The 14,048-nt window shown below is 38.6% G+C and overlaps 1 protein-coding gene across 3 annotated transcripts in view; it reads right to left on the bottom strand.

Annotated features, from left to right (window-relative positions):
- Window positions 1-14,048, bottom strand: part of RABGAP1L (RAB GTPase activating protein 1 like) — a 223,137-nt gene that overhangs the window by 167,596 nt on the left and 41,493 nt on the right. For 2 of the 3 annotated variants that reach the window (XM_041478883.1, XM_041478884.1), the window contains exons 12-13: window positions 7,820-7,913; window positions 2,458-2,608 (exon numbers count right to left, since the gene is read on the bottom strand). In XM_041478883.1, the coding sequence (XP_041334817.1) occupies window positions 2,458-2,608; window positions 7,820-7,913 (245 nt within the window). Of the gene's footprint in view, window positions 1-2,457; window positions 2,609-7,078; window positions 7,169-7,819; window positions 7,914-14,048 lie in introns of those variants that run through there. The other variant, XM_041478885.1, reaches the window with a different exon arrangement.

The following is a 14,048-nucleotide window of genomic DNA, read 5'->3' as shown; positions in this document are numbered from 1 at the left end:
TGGCAGAGATTTTTCTACTGGTCTCCAGTGCCCTTTTTCTCACAGAGGTGCTGCAATTGCCAATTTAATCCAGGGGTGCAGGTCAGGCTGGAGGAGCAGGGAAGGACTGGAGTGCTGGGAGAGCAGGCTCAGAGGAAGGATGTGTTACCATGGGACAGAACCTCAGGGACTGCTCCAGGGACTGGGCAGCAGTGGGGAGCTGTTCAAGGGAGAGAGAGGCTCTGGGGGCTGGTTGGGTGTCAGTAGGCAATGGTACAAGTTCACAGATGTTTGCACCACCTCCTACTTCTGGTATTGAGCCCACTTCTCTCCCAGGACTGCAAGTGCAGAGCATCACCAGCTCTCCCCACTCCCCTGGGATTGGCTCAGGAACACATGTTCAAGGAATATACTGCTGAAGTAATCAAGGCACCCACAAACACATCCAGCTGCCAGGAGAGAAACATCAAGCAGAATGACCAAAACACAAGGAGACAATGAATTTGTCCAAACATATACATAAACTGAAAGCACCAAGATGAAAATGATGGGTTTGATGGGAAGATTAAATAATTGTGGAAAAAATAAAGTTCGTGTTGTTGGTATATTAGGACGGTAGCATACAAATAATGCAGAGAAAAGAAATCAGTTTTGCTTTCTCATACAGGAGAAGGAAATGAACAGTCATTAATACCCAAATAACTCTGGAGCTTAACATTATTAAGTTACTATTAGGTTACTATTGACACAAATAAGGTAACGCTACCAAGATTTTAGTAGTGTATGCTACTAAAATATATATTCTACTAATCTTTCTCTGCTTAATTCACATTACTGAAACACCAAAATGAAACTGAAAAGTTCTGTTCATAAACATAAATATCAGATAATAATTCATTAAAATAAAAAAATCAGCTGACATTTTTTTCTGGAGCATCCCGTATTAACTCTTCCCAAAGATGGGCCCTAGCTTTGGTAGGGCACAGGCTCTCTCCTGTTCATTTCTTTCATGAGTCTTTTGCTGCCAAATTATGTGATTGCCAGCAGTTTAGACAGACAGACTACAGAAGAAGTTTTGTCATTTCAGAAGGAAAATTATTCACTTTAGAAAAAAACTTTAGGAAAAAACCCTGTTTGCATAAATGCTTCCGTTCAGCAGAGGGTTTAAATTTTTCATCAGTAACACTGTAATATTTTGTATTAAATACTGTATGAAATATCATCTTCCAAAATACACATCACTGCAATATCTCCGTAGTGAAAAGGCAAGTGTTACAAGGTATTTTTAAGGCACAAGGCCTCAGCATCAATAAACCTTGCATTTTAGAAGTTTTCCACTCCCTCCTCCGCCCTGAAACAAATGTCTTTCCCACTTTTGGAAAGCAGGAACAAATAATGGAGGTGGCTTTGATGCACTATACAGCTGACAGATGTCCTGTGAATGGTTTCTAAGGAAAATATAACACAGCTACAACATCAAAATGAAAAATTTACACTATCAAAACATTCTTCCTTCTTGGTAAAAAAAAAAGTAGCCACCAGGACAGCTCTTGCTCTGGGGATGCTTCTAAACTTCACAAACATAATTATGTCAAATTAAGAGGACAAGTAGCAAAATAATATGAAAACATTAGGAAAGGAAGCCCTGAGAAACAACATCTACTCCAGAATTTCTGCGTGGACAGATAATTCATAATCCAGGTAAAAAATCCAGCACTTGCTCAGAGCAGCAGAGGAAATGATCTCCATCCATTTCTGCCATTAAAAGCATATTTGAGACTGCTGCACTTCTCAGAGCTGTAACAGCCCTGCATTGGCAGAGGCTCAGAACCCCAAACACTGAGATCACCTCTGACACTGCACAGAGCTCCTTCCTTGTGCCATCACAGACCAAACAGACCTCTTAGAATGCTCACTGACTGCACTGATGGACACAGAATGGGAATTGCATCCCAAAAGGATTCTCCTCTCAGCTCACCCATACGGCAAGGAGACTGGTTTCCTGCTAGGTCCAAATGTTTTTAACACTCTTTTTAAAAATAAACAACAGAAGGAAGAAATAAATTTTGTGCCATTTTGTTTAGGTTTGAGTTTTTTTAAGAACTGAAACTCCTAAAATTAAGACACAGATAAAACAAACTTCTGAAAAAACAAAGTGATGGATGTTTATTAAACAACCCACAAACACCTGAACAAGGCGATGTTCTTATCATCATCACAGCAAGAGAACAGAAAGCTAAATGACAAGCATTACTACAGATATAGGTCAGCAATTTCTATTGCTAATGCCATGCAGCAGGTACCCATGGCAGGAGGTGAAGTCACATAATCACAATTTCAGTTGCTTAAAACAAGTCAAACTGTTTCATTCTTCTGCTGCCCTGCCACTGACTAAAACTGCTGCCCAGCAGAATTCATCTCAACCAAAGAAAAGATGAGTGAACAAAAGAAGGAAAGAACAAATAATAAATCCCTTACCATTGTGATGAGCAATCTGTATTTATCCAGCATTGCCTGGTTGTCATGGCATCCTGCCAGCAGCTGCCAGATCTCTGCCCTCAGTGCTTCTGGAACACCACTCTTCACCAGAGTGGACAACCCATTTGGTCTCACAACAAGGTTATTGTGCCTGAAACAAAGATAATAATTCTGTTATACTTCAACTGTTATACTTCAACTACAGGAGTCAAAATAAAGATAAAAAACATTAAAAGTCTTTAAAGTTATTCACTAAAGCAGAGTCTGCAATTGGCAACACAAACTTTTCTTCCACTGGTTACGGTAGTTAGTATTTGGAAAGCAAAAGAAATGGAAAGCAAAATCTCTGCAAGGATTTACAGTAAGAACCAGTGGCAAAATGTAGCGATATCCAAATTCCCTAGGTGTGGAGACATTAAGGAAAATTAACAGTAAGCAGTTGCAGAAATTGAACTAAGCTGGCTAATGAAGAACAATTTGAATTGAAGGAGAAAAATTTGCCATCTGTGCAGACAATTCAACTTAAATATTTGTTCAACATATATATTTTAGCTCAGGTTCAGAAAAATAAATTAAAAATAACGTAAGCTGTACAGAAAAACAAATTTTGGAAAACAAAAGACCATTTAAGAGTAATATTATGAAGACTGAATTTCTAGTTCCATGCTTCATGCCAAGAGTATGTTCCAAGTGCCACAAAACAGGAACACTTGCACATGTTTGTACAAGCCTACTCTTTCAAATAAATCTGCCGGTTGGTCTGAGCTGGTGATTTACTATCTGGTTGTACACACACACACAAAACAAGAAATGCAGGAATACAAAAATCACTGCACAATATTACAGAGCTTTCAGTCACAGATGTTGAAAAGCTCTTTTGGAGAGAACAGTATTTGCTGATCTAGATATAAACCCTCTTACATCCATGACAATTTTCAGAGCAATGCAGCAAAAGACTGCCCAAACTGATTTTGGGCTCTCTCTGCTGTAGGAAGTGCTGTGCTCTCCAAGTGCTTTGACCACTGTTGTGTTTCCCAGCTCTCCTGGCAGCAGAGTAGTGAGAGTGGCTGTTCAGCCAAATGCCAGCAAGCTGTGATTAATTAAATAACCTGCAATTTGAACCTGGATTTGCACTGAATGTTTAGAGTACTCAATCTATGAAACAGGTCATTAGGACATGAACCTAATGTTACCACAGGTTATCACTGCTGTGTAAATTTAAAAGATACTCTAACCAATTTCATTTTTCTATGGTTTGGGGATGATATCCCCATTTTTCCAAATGACCTGAGAACTGAAAAGAGTGTGATTATATAACACCCTTATTCCTTTAAAAAACAAGAATTATTTTTATTTTTAAATGTGCAGTGCAGTACAAGTAATTTCATCCTTATCTTTATCCCTCAGATACCCAAATAAAAACTAGTTCTTTTTATCTTTTTCAGTCCATTTTGCAGTCAGTCACATTACCTTAACAGTCTTGTGATGGGAAAGAGCTAGAAAGAACACCAATATTCACAGAAACATTAAAAGCACTAAACACTTAAAGGACTTGCAGAGGTTCAGAGGTGGCCACAGAGATGTTCCAAAGGCTGGAACCTCTCTGCTAAGGAGACAGGTTGGGATAGCTGGGGGTGTTCAGCCTGGAGAAGAAAAGGGCTTCAGGGAGACCTTATAATGGCCTTTCAGAACCTTAAAGGAGCTTATGAAAAGGAGGGAGAGAACCTTTATAGGGGCAGATATGAGAAGGGGGAGAGGTTTTAAATTGGCAGAGAGGCCAAGTTACATGGGTATTGGGGAGAAATTCTTCTCTGTGAGAGTGGGGAGGCCCTGGCACAGGGTGCCCAGAGAAGCTGTGGCTGCCCCTGGATCTCTGGAAGTGTCCAAGGCCAGGTTGGACAGGGCTTGGAGCAACCTGGGATAGTGGAAGATGTCCCTGCCCATAGCATGGGATTGGAATGAGATGAGCTTTGAGGTCCTTTCCAACCCAAACTATTCAGTGGTTCTATGACCAGATACTCTTAAGCAGTTACAGAATTATGACATGCATGTTGAGGAATAGATATATAGCAATACATCAAAGTTGAAGCTCCAGTTGTGGATTAGTTTCATTATTACATGGATCTGGTCATATGTGAGAAATAAAGAAGGGCTCCCCTGAGGACTGGACAAGCTGATCACATGAGCAGCTAAAAAGGGACATTGCCATAGAAACATAATAGGGAAATTTTCAGCAACATAAAGGAAACAATACAAGGCAACTACTAATACCCATGCTGTAACATCCTCCTGAACATGATCCCAACTGAGAATTAAACAACCAGACTTCACTGGCCCTGTCCTAGATCTGTATTTTATGGCAGAGGTAATATTTTAGCAATGAGTCCACGCTGGACAGCATTGCCAACTTCCACAGCTAACTTTCCAAGTACTGGATGGCTCTTTGGGAAACAGCTTGTGCATCCATAATCCTTGCTCAGAACAACAGAAGTGAGCATAAAATAAAAGCTTTTCTTACTCTAACCTTACCCTTCATCATGTGGGGGACTCACCATTCATGGATATTGATGCCTTTAATTTGTTACAAAATGTTGCAATTCTCCTGCACAAACTCATAAATACAGTCTTAAAATAACAGAGAGCAAGGACATAGAGCAGTAGTGCACAGACTGTGCTCCAACTTGACAAACATATTTCTGATCAAAGACTGCTATTGATCATTGTTACTGCTTTTTTTTAAGTTCAGCAGTCAGCTAAAGCAGCTTAGCTTTAATGCTGAGGATGCAGTAAAGAGTAAAACAAACAGATACAGCATCACTTTTCAATTGTTTGTTCTGTCTTTTTGGTAAATTATCTTATTCTCATTTCTGTTTATATCCTTAAAGAAGAGTCCTGGAGCAGTGTTTCTGCTGAGTCCAACAGGTTACAGGGACATTTTAATGAAATGACAAAAAGCAATTGAAACGCAAGAAATTTTTCACTTAAGAGACAAATCAGCACACCAGGTCCTCAAGTGGAAATGTTAATTTTTGTTTATTTACATTTTTTACAAGTGCACAGATTTTCTACTAACATATGGTGCAGTTTCCAACAACACTACAAGATTTTATTTTGATTTATTTTTAGTTTTCAAGTTCTTACCAAGTCTCACCTGTTACTCTAAGTTTTGTTCTTAGAATGCAACATAACACTATTCAAGAACTCAAGTAGTTTACAGATTTGAATTTCTCTCCACAGGTAACATTGCTTGAGACACTCCTGAAGGAATGTTTGCTAGTCTTCAAACAGGCTGGGATCTCCTATTTCTCACCCCATTTTAAACTAAATTTAAGCTGCTTCAACTACTAAACAACTCTCTTGATTTACGTGTAAGTTATGTTAGGATTCCAAAATAGTTTATTCAAAAACTCTTAAATGTTTTGTCTTGTTGATTGGTGTACTTGAGTAAACAGAAGAAATAATTGGATACACAAAACTTAAGACCATGAGCTGTGGGTGTCTTTTTACTTCAGCATCCTCATCCACAGAATCCAGGTATTTATCAAAACCACAGGTTTAAAACAGAAGAATCAACTGACTAATTAAAAAAAATAAAGTTAAATTGAAAAGTAGCGTCTTCCAATCTTGCATTAAGGTCAGAAACTTGGGTGACAGAAGAGGTAAAAACAACAGGAGAGGGTTCCAGGGGGAAGGTTCAGTTAAGCTCAGTAAAACCTCCTGATGTCTCATGCAGAAACTTTGCGTGAGATCTCCATACAGATGAGGTCAGAAGTAAGAGACTTTCTCCAAAGCTACAGAGTAGCCAAGTAAAGGGAGGAATTACCCAAATAAATCCTTAAAATGCTGTCCATCTCTCTTTTTGGAGTTGGGAAAAGGAAACAGCCAATTCCAGATTAAGGGCCTCTGATTATTTTTGTCTCCGGCAGCAGGAGCTATTGCTTACACAGGGAAAAGCAAGTAAGTGGTTCTGGCACTTGCTCAGGTCTCTCTGAGGCAGCAAACAGACTTTTCCCTCTCTTGGCACACTATGCACTGCTACTGAAGCACTTAATTAAACAACAGAAATAACACTGTTGAGAACATAGTCTGGGCTTACAAATACTCTTCATTTTATTCACCAACAGAAAGCGTTTCAGTGAGAATTCACAGTGTTTCTAGATTCCTTTTCAAGTGCTTACATATAACACATTTACAAAAATAGGAAAAAAAAAGTGCTCCTAAACAAATTAAATGTACACCAGCTGGCATGCATGGCTTAGATGGGACACATGGAGTTGCTGTATCTGTCCTATCCCTGCACTGAGTTTCCTGAGGATTTAACAGCCAAATGACCACAAAGTTCTGCCTGTGAAGACTCACACCTGCTGTGTGAGCACATACAAATACCCTCTCAAACACCAAACAAAACCAGACTTTTGCACATGTTACAGGAAAGATTTGTCAAAAAACTCCAAATTATCTATACCAGTCCCCTTTAAGTTTAAAGACTACACTTCAATGTGTCTTACATTTCAGTTTTTAAACCGCGTAAGCTGAAGAATTTCAAACCTCCTGCTCAGGAGCATATAGTATCATAAACCAAATAAAAGGTTAATATCTAAAATAAGAAATTAAGCATTACCATCTCCCCAGCAATTCTCCCCAGGAATACAAAATCTTCTCAGGACAATCCTTTGACACATCACCAGTGCCACTGGAGAGTTCATTATCACTCTCTGTAAAAATAAAGAAAAAACAAAACAAAAGCATGCACAGGTTTACCCAAAAGCACAGACACTACAGATGTATACATACAAGTCTCAGACAATTTTTTTTCCTCATATATCAGTTTTAAAAGCATAAAAAGATACAAAATTTGAATGGAATCATAAAGTATGTTTAGCAGATTTCACCAAACAAGTGTATTAATGAAGTTACCATAAAGTTTAAAAGAACAGGGCTAGGGAATAATTCTCAGCAGTGTTACCAGAAAAAGGACTGGGACCTACAAAACCATTATGTGAGAAAAGCTTCAAGGCTGTCAGCTCTACATTTAATGAAATTTGACAGTGTTACCTAAGTCACATCCACTCCAGGCTTCATAAAGAGAAATCTCTTTTAAAGCATAGTAGATAATGATATTTTGTTACATCACATCCCTTTTGGCTGTCCTGTGGTACCCCAAGCTCAGGAAACCTTCTCTGAGCCACAAAATCTTTTTTTTTTTTTTTTTTTTAACTGAAGGGGGCTCATTTATGAGCAGAAAAAACATTTCAGTTTTTAAACCGCGTAAGCTGAAGAATTTCAAACCTCCTGCTCAGGAGCATATAGTATCATAAACCAAATAAAAGGTTAATATCTAAAATAAGAAATTAAGCATTACCATCTCCCCAGTAACTCTCCCCAGGAATACAAAATCTTCTCAGGACAATCCTTTGACACATCACCAGTGCCACTGGAGAGTTCATTATCACTCTCTGTAAAAATAAAGAAAAAACAAAACAAAAGCATGCACAGGTTTACCCAAAAGCACAGACACTACAGATGTATACATACAAGTCTCAGACAATTTTTTTTCCTCATATATCAGTTTTAAAAGCATAAAAAGATACAAAATTTGAATGGAATCATAAAGTATGTTTAGCAGATTTCACCAAACAAGTGTATTAATGAAGTTACCATAAAGTTTAAAAGAACAGGGCTAGGGAATAATTCTCAGCAGTGTTACCAGAAAAAGGACTGGGACCTACAAAACCATTATGTGAGAAAAGCTTCAAGGCTGTCAGCTCTACATTTAATGAAATTTGACAGTGTTACCTAAGTCACATCCACTCCAGGCTTCATAAAGAGAAGTCTCTTTTAAAGCATAGTAGATAATGATACTTTGTTACATCACATCCCTTTTGGCTGTCCTGTGGTACCCCAAGCTCAGGAAACCTTCTGAGCCACAAAATCTTTTTTTATTTTTTTTTTTTTTTAACTGAAGTGAGCTCATGTATGAGCAGAAAAAACCCCAGGACTGTGACATGAAAGGCCGTAGTACATGGAACAGAGAGGATTGCTTCAAATGAAAGCTCATAGCTATTAAGAATGAAACACTTAGGGAGGGATATATGCCACTATATGACTAACACCCAAACACAGAAGGGATGATGTGGACCTGTAATAATATGCTCAGGAAACCATCCAATCCAAGTGTTCACTGGGATTCCAAGTGTCTCACAGGCCTGTGCAGCTGCCCACAGTAAGATGGACAGTCTAACTCCATATGGCAAGTCCTTATGCAAATATGGTCTTCCAGGTATTTGGATTTTTTTTCAGTTTTATGTGAATAAAATACTGATAAGAATTAAACAAGTGCAACTTCAACAACACCAGATGCTGAGAGGCTCCAGCTTTCAGTGTCTTTAGTAGGGAAACACAAAAAGGGACACAGCAACAGCCCTCTTATCATCACAGAATCCCAGAACAGCTTGCTTTGGAAAGGCACTTAAAGCTCATCCAGTTCCAATCCCCTGCCATGGGCAGGGACACCTTCCACCAGCCCAGGATGCTCCAAACCCTGTCCAGTTCAGCCTAGAACATTTCCAGGGATGGGGCAGCCACAGCTTCTCTGGGAACCAGTCACCTTCCGAGGCTGCTGAAGCCATGGGCGGTTTGATGTTAGAGGGCTCCAAGGCTGCTCTTTCCCATGATCTGATCTGCCTCCAGAGGTTAAAATGCAACAAAAAAAGAAGAACCAAAGCTACGTCTGCCCCCCAAATCCTTTCAATACTCTCTTCCACACAGCTCTGTCACATCTTGCTGCTGATCTAATACCCTGAATTCCCTCAGGTGCATTAAACACTTCAACTCCAGCTTTATGCCGACAACAAAGTTCAGGTAGAAGAGGATCTTCAGCACTTGTGCAATTACCCTGTTAACTCTTCATCCTTATCATTCTCACTTCAATTACAGATTTCTAATTTAAATTCTTAGCAGTTGTCAAATACAAGTCATTAATAAAATATCATCACTGCTTGTATCTGACAGTGAGCTCTGAGGACAAAGACAGCATATACTGTATTTCAAGGACAATTAACAGTAAAAATGCTGCCCTGAGAGAAGCATATCAGAAATCTGTTTCAAAATGAACATTACATTGGTGAAAGATTTCAGCTTAGTACCTGTTTGCACAGCTTTACAGCTCCCAAATACCAGCCCAACCTCCATTCAAATACTTCCCCATTACACTTAATTCAAACAAACTAACTACCCACCTGCACCACAAATCTACAAAAAACATGATTTTAAGATTTCCCAATCTTTTGCACGCATTCACTAGACCTAAAGATGGAAATAATATCTAAAATCCCCAAGTTTATAATTTTAACTAAAATTTTCTATAACAGTGACAGGTTTCCCAATAACCACAGGAATCAATTGTGTCCTGAGGGAAAAAATGTATTTGAAGACTCAGCTTCCCCCTTAAAATTCGCAAAAATAGTGTAAAGGCCAATTTCCTCACTTACCACACAGACATGGCTAAAACTAACAAAAAAAAAAAAAAAAAAAAAAAGGGAACTAAATGCATCACATTTGTATAATTCTCTCCTCTCTTGAATTGCATAACTGTGTCACAGGGACCAACAACAAACGCAGTCCCATCCACTTCCCATGGAAATAAGAAAAAAATTGAGGAAACCTCTAAAATGAGCCCATTTGCCATTCAGATACACAAGGTGCACGTTAATGATACTGATATGAATTAAGAAACCAAAGAAATCCAGCTCACACCAGGAATTTATCACAAACCACAATTTCAGAAAGGTTTTATGCATTCAAAGTAAAGGAGGAAAATTTGGCACCAAATGCTGAAAGGAAGAGATTAGACTTTCTTTGGAGAGACTGAAGAACTCCAGCACATTTCTGCAAGAGTTAATGTTGAAAATACACACAAACAAACCCTGCAGCCTGGAATAAAATCTGATAAAGATGACTAAAATCCCCCAGCAGACCAAAACGTTTCAAAATGCAGCTACACCGAACCCTTAGAGCAACAAAGCACAGTAGCTCTTATTGGATCCATACCTGAGCCTGCCAAGCAATACTGACATCAGCTTAAAGAAACAAATCCCTGGATTTCTCACTGAGCTGGTATTCCCAGCAAAATCCTTCAAAGTTCTAAAGGAGACCAGTGTTACACAGCACATACACTCCAGTGCTTCAGCTAGAGAAGTCTTTCATCTGGAAGGCATGGCAGTGCTTGAAATGTATTATTCAGTTATATGTCAGAAAATCTCAGGCCTTAATTAGAAACGCCATATGCTCGCTTTCAAAAGACGCTAATATCAAACTTCAAAATAGAACAGGGCAAAGGGAAGAGAATAAACAGTCTTAAAAACCTCTACTTTGCTTCTATTCTAAAGAGTATTTACATATTCTAACCTCTTAAAGCATTAAGGTATAAGCTAAGAAATAAAAGATGCCATGGGAAGGATATTTAGATGTTTTTCTCTGTGTATTTCTATACTATTTTTTCCACATTCCATAGCATCTATAAGGCAGCAGAATTTGCCAAAGCATAATTTTATCCACCCTTATTCTGCTAGGAAAGCCACAGATCCCTTTTTCTAAATATTGTGCATTTTTCCTTCCTCCTGTATTTACCCTGATCTCTCAGAGCCATCAAGTGGGCAATAAAACTTTGTCAGAGCAGGTGGACAATGGAAGACATCTCAAGGGAGCAAACCTGGGGGCTGTGAATGTGTGTACACACAAACAGGCTTTAGGACCAACCCCAGGGAACAGTAAGTCTCAGAGGTTCTGTTGTGTTTTGAATTGCATCATGATTCACAAAACTCACAAAAAGGTCATGCCTCATGAATCAATTTGCTGAATTTAGAGCCATTTTAAAGCAAGCCTGAAGGGTCACACTCCCACAGCAAGCACTGCTCTGTATGGTATCAGCACGGTATAATACTTTGGGCAGGAAGAGACCTCTGGAGATCAGCTAGTCTGATCCACTCCAAGCTCCGGTTAGATCAGGGCACTCCAGGACCTGAGTGAGAGCTCTGCTGGGTTTGGCTGGGAGCACCAAAAGGGCAGGGGTGCACAGGAATTTGGGAGGGGACACAGCTGGAACAGATGACCCCAACTGACCCAAGGGATGCTCCAGACCATAGGGCACCATGCTCAGAATGTAGAGCAGGAAGGGAACGTTGATGTGATGCCATTTATCTTCCCAAGCCACTGTTACACATGATGGAACCCTCACAGAAAAGAAGACTGGCAATCTATGGATATACATTATTTTATCAGTTCATTGCAAGGATTTTATTGCTCTTTTGACTCAGCTCAAGCCTAATTTTTTCTAACCTGCAATTTATGCCAATTACTTTTTTTCCCTCCTAAACAATCTTAGCACATCTCACAACAAACAAACACCTGAGCCTTTACTGTTTCTTCTCTAGGACACTCTACTTATTTCCTCACAGGACAAATTCTCCACACTTCTGCTCGTTTCCCATTTTCTCCTCCAATCTGTATTTTTTCTTGATGAGAGATGTTCAGACAAAATACTGAGGCATCCAGTGTTCCAACCAGAAGAATTACACACAGTAACTAGCTTAAGCAAATACCCCACAGGAAAAAAAACCATACATAGAGGAACACAAAATCTTGGCCTCCTTGCCATCTCTAATTTAGATAGTCCAGGGTATCAAACAGAGGTCATGCTCAGAGGGTAATCCCAGTACCTAGAGCAGTTCTAACAGGTTAGGCAAAGACTGTAAAAAATACAATGGGAAACCAACTCAGAGCAAAGTCAGCACTGAGGTTCCTCTCATCAGGGATTAACAGATTCAATTTGGCTTATTGGCTTTCCCATTTTTGGTTTGAGGAAATAAATTCTGGTGAAGGGACTCATACCAAAAAAATCGAGATATTTAATGTGCTTGAATTTCATTTTTCATCTTCCCAGTTTTACAAAAAAGGGTTTTTTTGTTTGCTTAGTTTAGGACACTTGTTTTTTGGTTTGGTTTTTTTTTTCAGTGGGCCTTTTTTTGCATCACACTTCAAAATTTGGCTTTAAACAATACTCCCCTCATCCATATTTTACACCAATTATACAGCTATAGAGCACCTTTTCTGAGTGGTTCAAGTTCTTCTTCAGGAATCTCTACTAGTTCATCTGAAATATGGCAATACATCAGAAGACAAACTCCTTTTTCAGTTAACAAAAATAGAAACAAGGTGGAAAACTGTAGAGTTGTTTCAGAGACACTGAGCATAGAAGTGAAGCACCTCCTAAAATGCATAGAAATCCATGAATAAAGCAGATTAAAAAAATGAACAGGTGAGACTTGAGCATTGATGTGAAGGAGAAAAAAGGATATTTAATGTGTTTTAACTGAGAAGCTGTTACATGTGAAATAAGAGTAGGTGGAACTGAAAAATAAAATAGCTGGAGCAGTCTGAAGGAGAAGGAAATCAGGTCTTTAAGATAGGTGGGAATAGAATTGGAATAATTCAAATATGAACAGTTTGATTTTTATGTAAGAGAAGAACAAAACTGAAGGAGGAGCTGAAGTTGGCAGCATATTATCAGGGCACAAGACACAGCATTACTGACATGGAACCTTTCCATACATACAAGATAAAAGAGGATCGTGAGAAAGGCCACAAAAAAGAGCAAATTTCCATTTATACGGTAACAGGGAATTATAGAGCATGAACTATAGTTCTGCCTAGGAGGATGAGAGTGAAACAAAGTTTAAATCATGAAAGTCATTCTCATATTAAATTTAAGGCAGATTTTCAGAAATGCCCAAATTTTAGTGCATTATAAAATATTCTGATGAACACAGAAGGATTTCCAAATGCCTTCTAAATAACTGATTTATGAAATGACAATCCTCAGTGTATTCTTTTATTTAGAAGGAAGAAGAATAATCAAGACCAAAAAAATACAGATTAATGAATCTGAACAACGACAATTTCCATTGCATTCTACTCACAAGAACTTTCTGCTTACGTTAGTTACGTAACTTGAAAAATTATTTTGGCAGCTACTGAAATACATGTAAAGAGAACAAAAACAAAAAATGAAGGTAACAGAAATTTTCACTAAAAGCAAACCAGTAATAAAAAAACACAGTATTTTGTTTCTCATTCCTTTTTATGAATTATACGATACACATTTTTCACTTGGAATCATTCCAGCAAAACCCAATGCTCAAATTTTGCTTACCCGATGCTCACAAAATTTTGCTTACCTTGCAAAAGGCTGCAAATTTAATTGCTTCTTTATGTAACACAAAATCTGAATCCCAAACCCTGTATCTGATAAACACAGAGAGGGTGACACACCATGCAGCTGGATGATCTCTGCCTTTCCCTCACTGCACACCATAATGCACTGTTTTCACACGTAAAGGACTGATCTTACATCTCCCAAAGGGCCAACACTTGTACTTGAGAGCAGTCCTGTCCTGTTGGTTGTGTGCAATGGACAGCTAAAATGACCTTTCTCTTTCTCTTTTTAATAGATGGACAGCTAAAATGACCTTTCTCTTTTTAATACAACAAATTCTGCATTTTAAACCCTATCTTATATCCTCATATATATCTGA

This window comes from Pyrgilauda ruficollis, unplaced genomic scaffold, assembly GCF_017590135.1.
Source record: "Pyrgilauda ruficollis isolate IOZ18807 unplaced genomic scaffold, ASM1759013v1 scaffold47, whole genome shotgun sequence".
NCBI lineage: Eukaryota > Metazoa > Chordata > Aves > Passeriformes > Passeridae > Pyrgilauda > Pyrgilauda ruficollis.
This window is presented reverse-complemented; position numbering and strand designations above follow the sequence as displayed.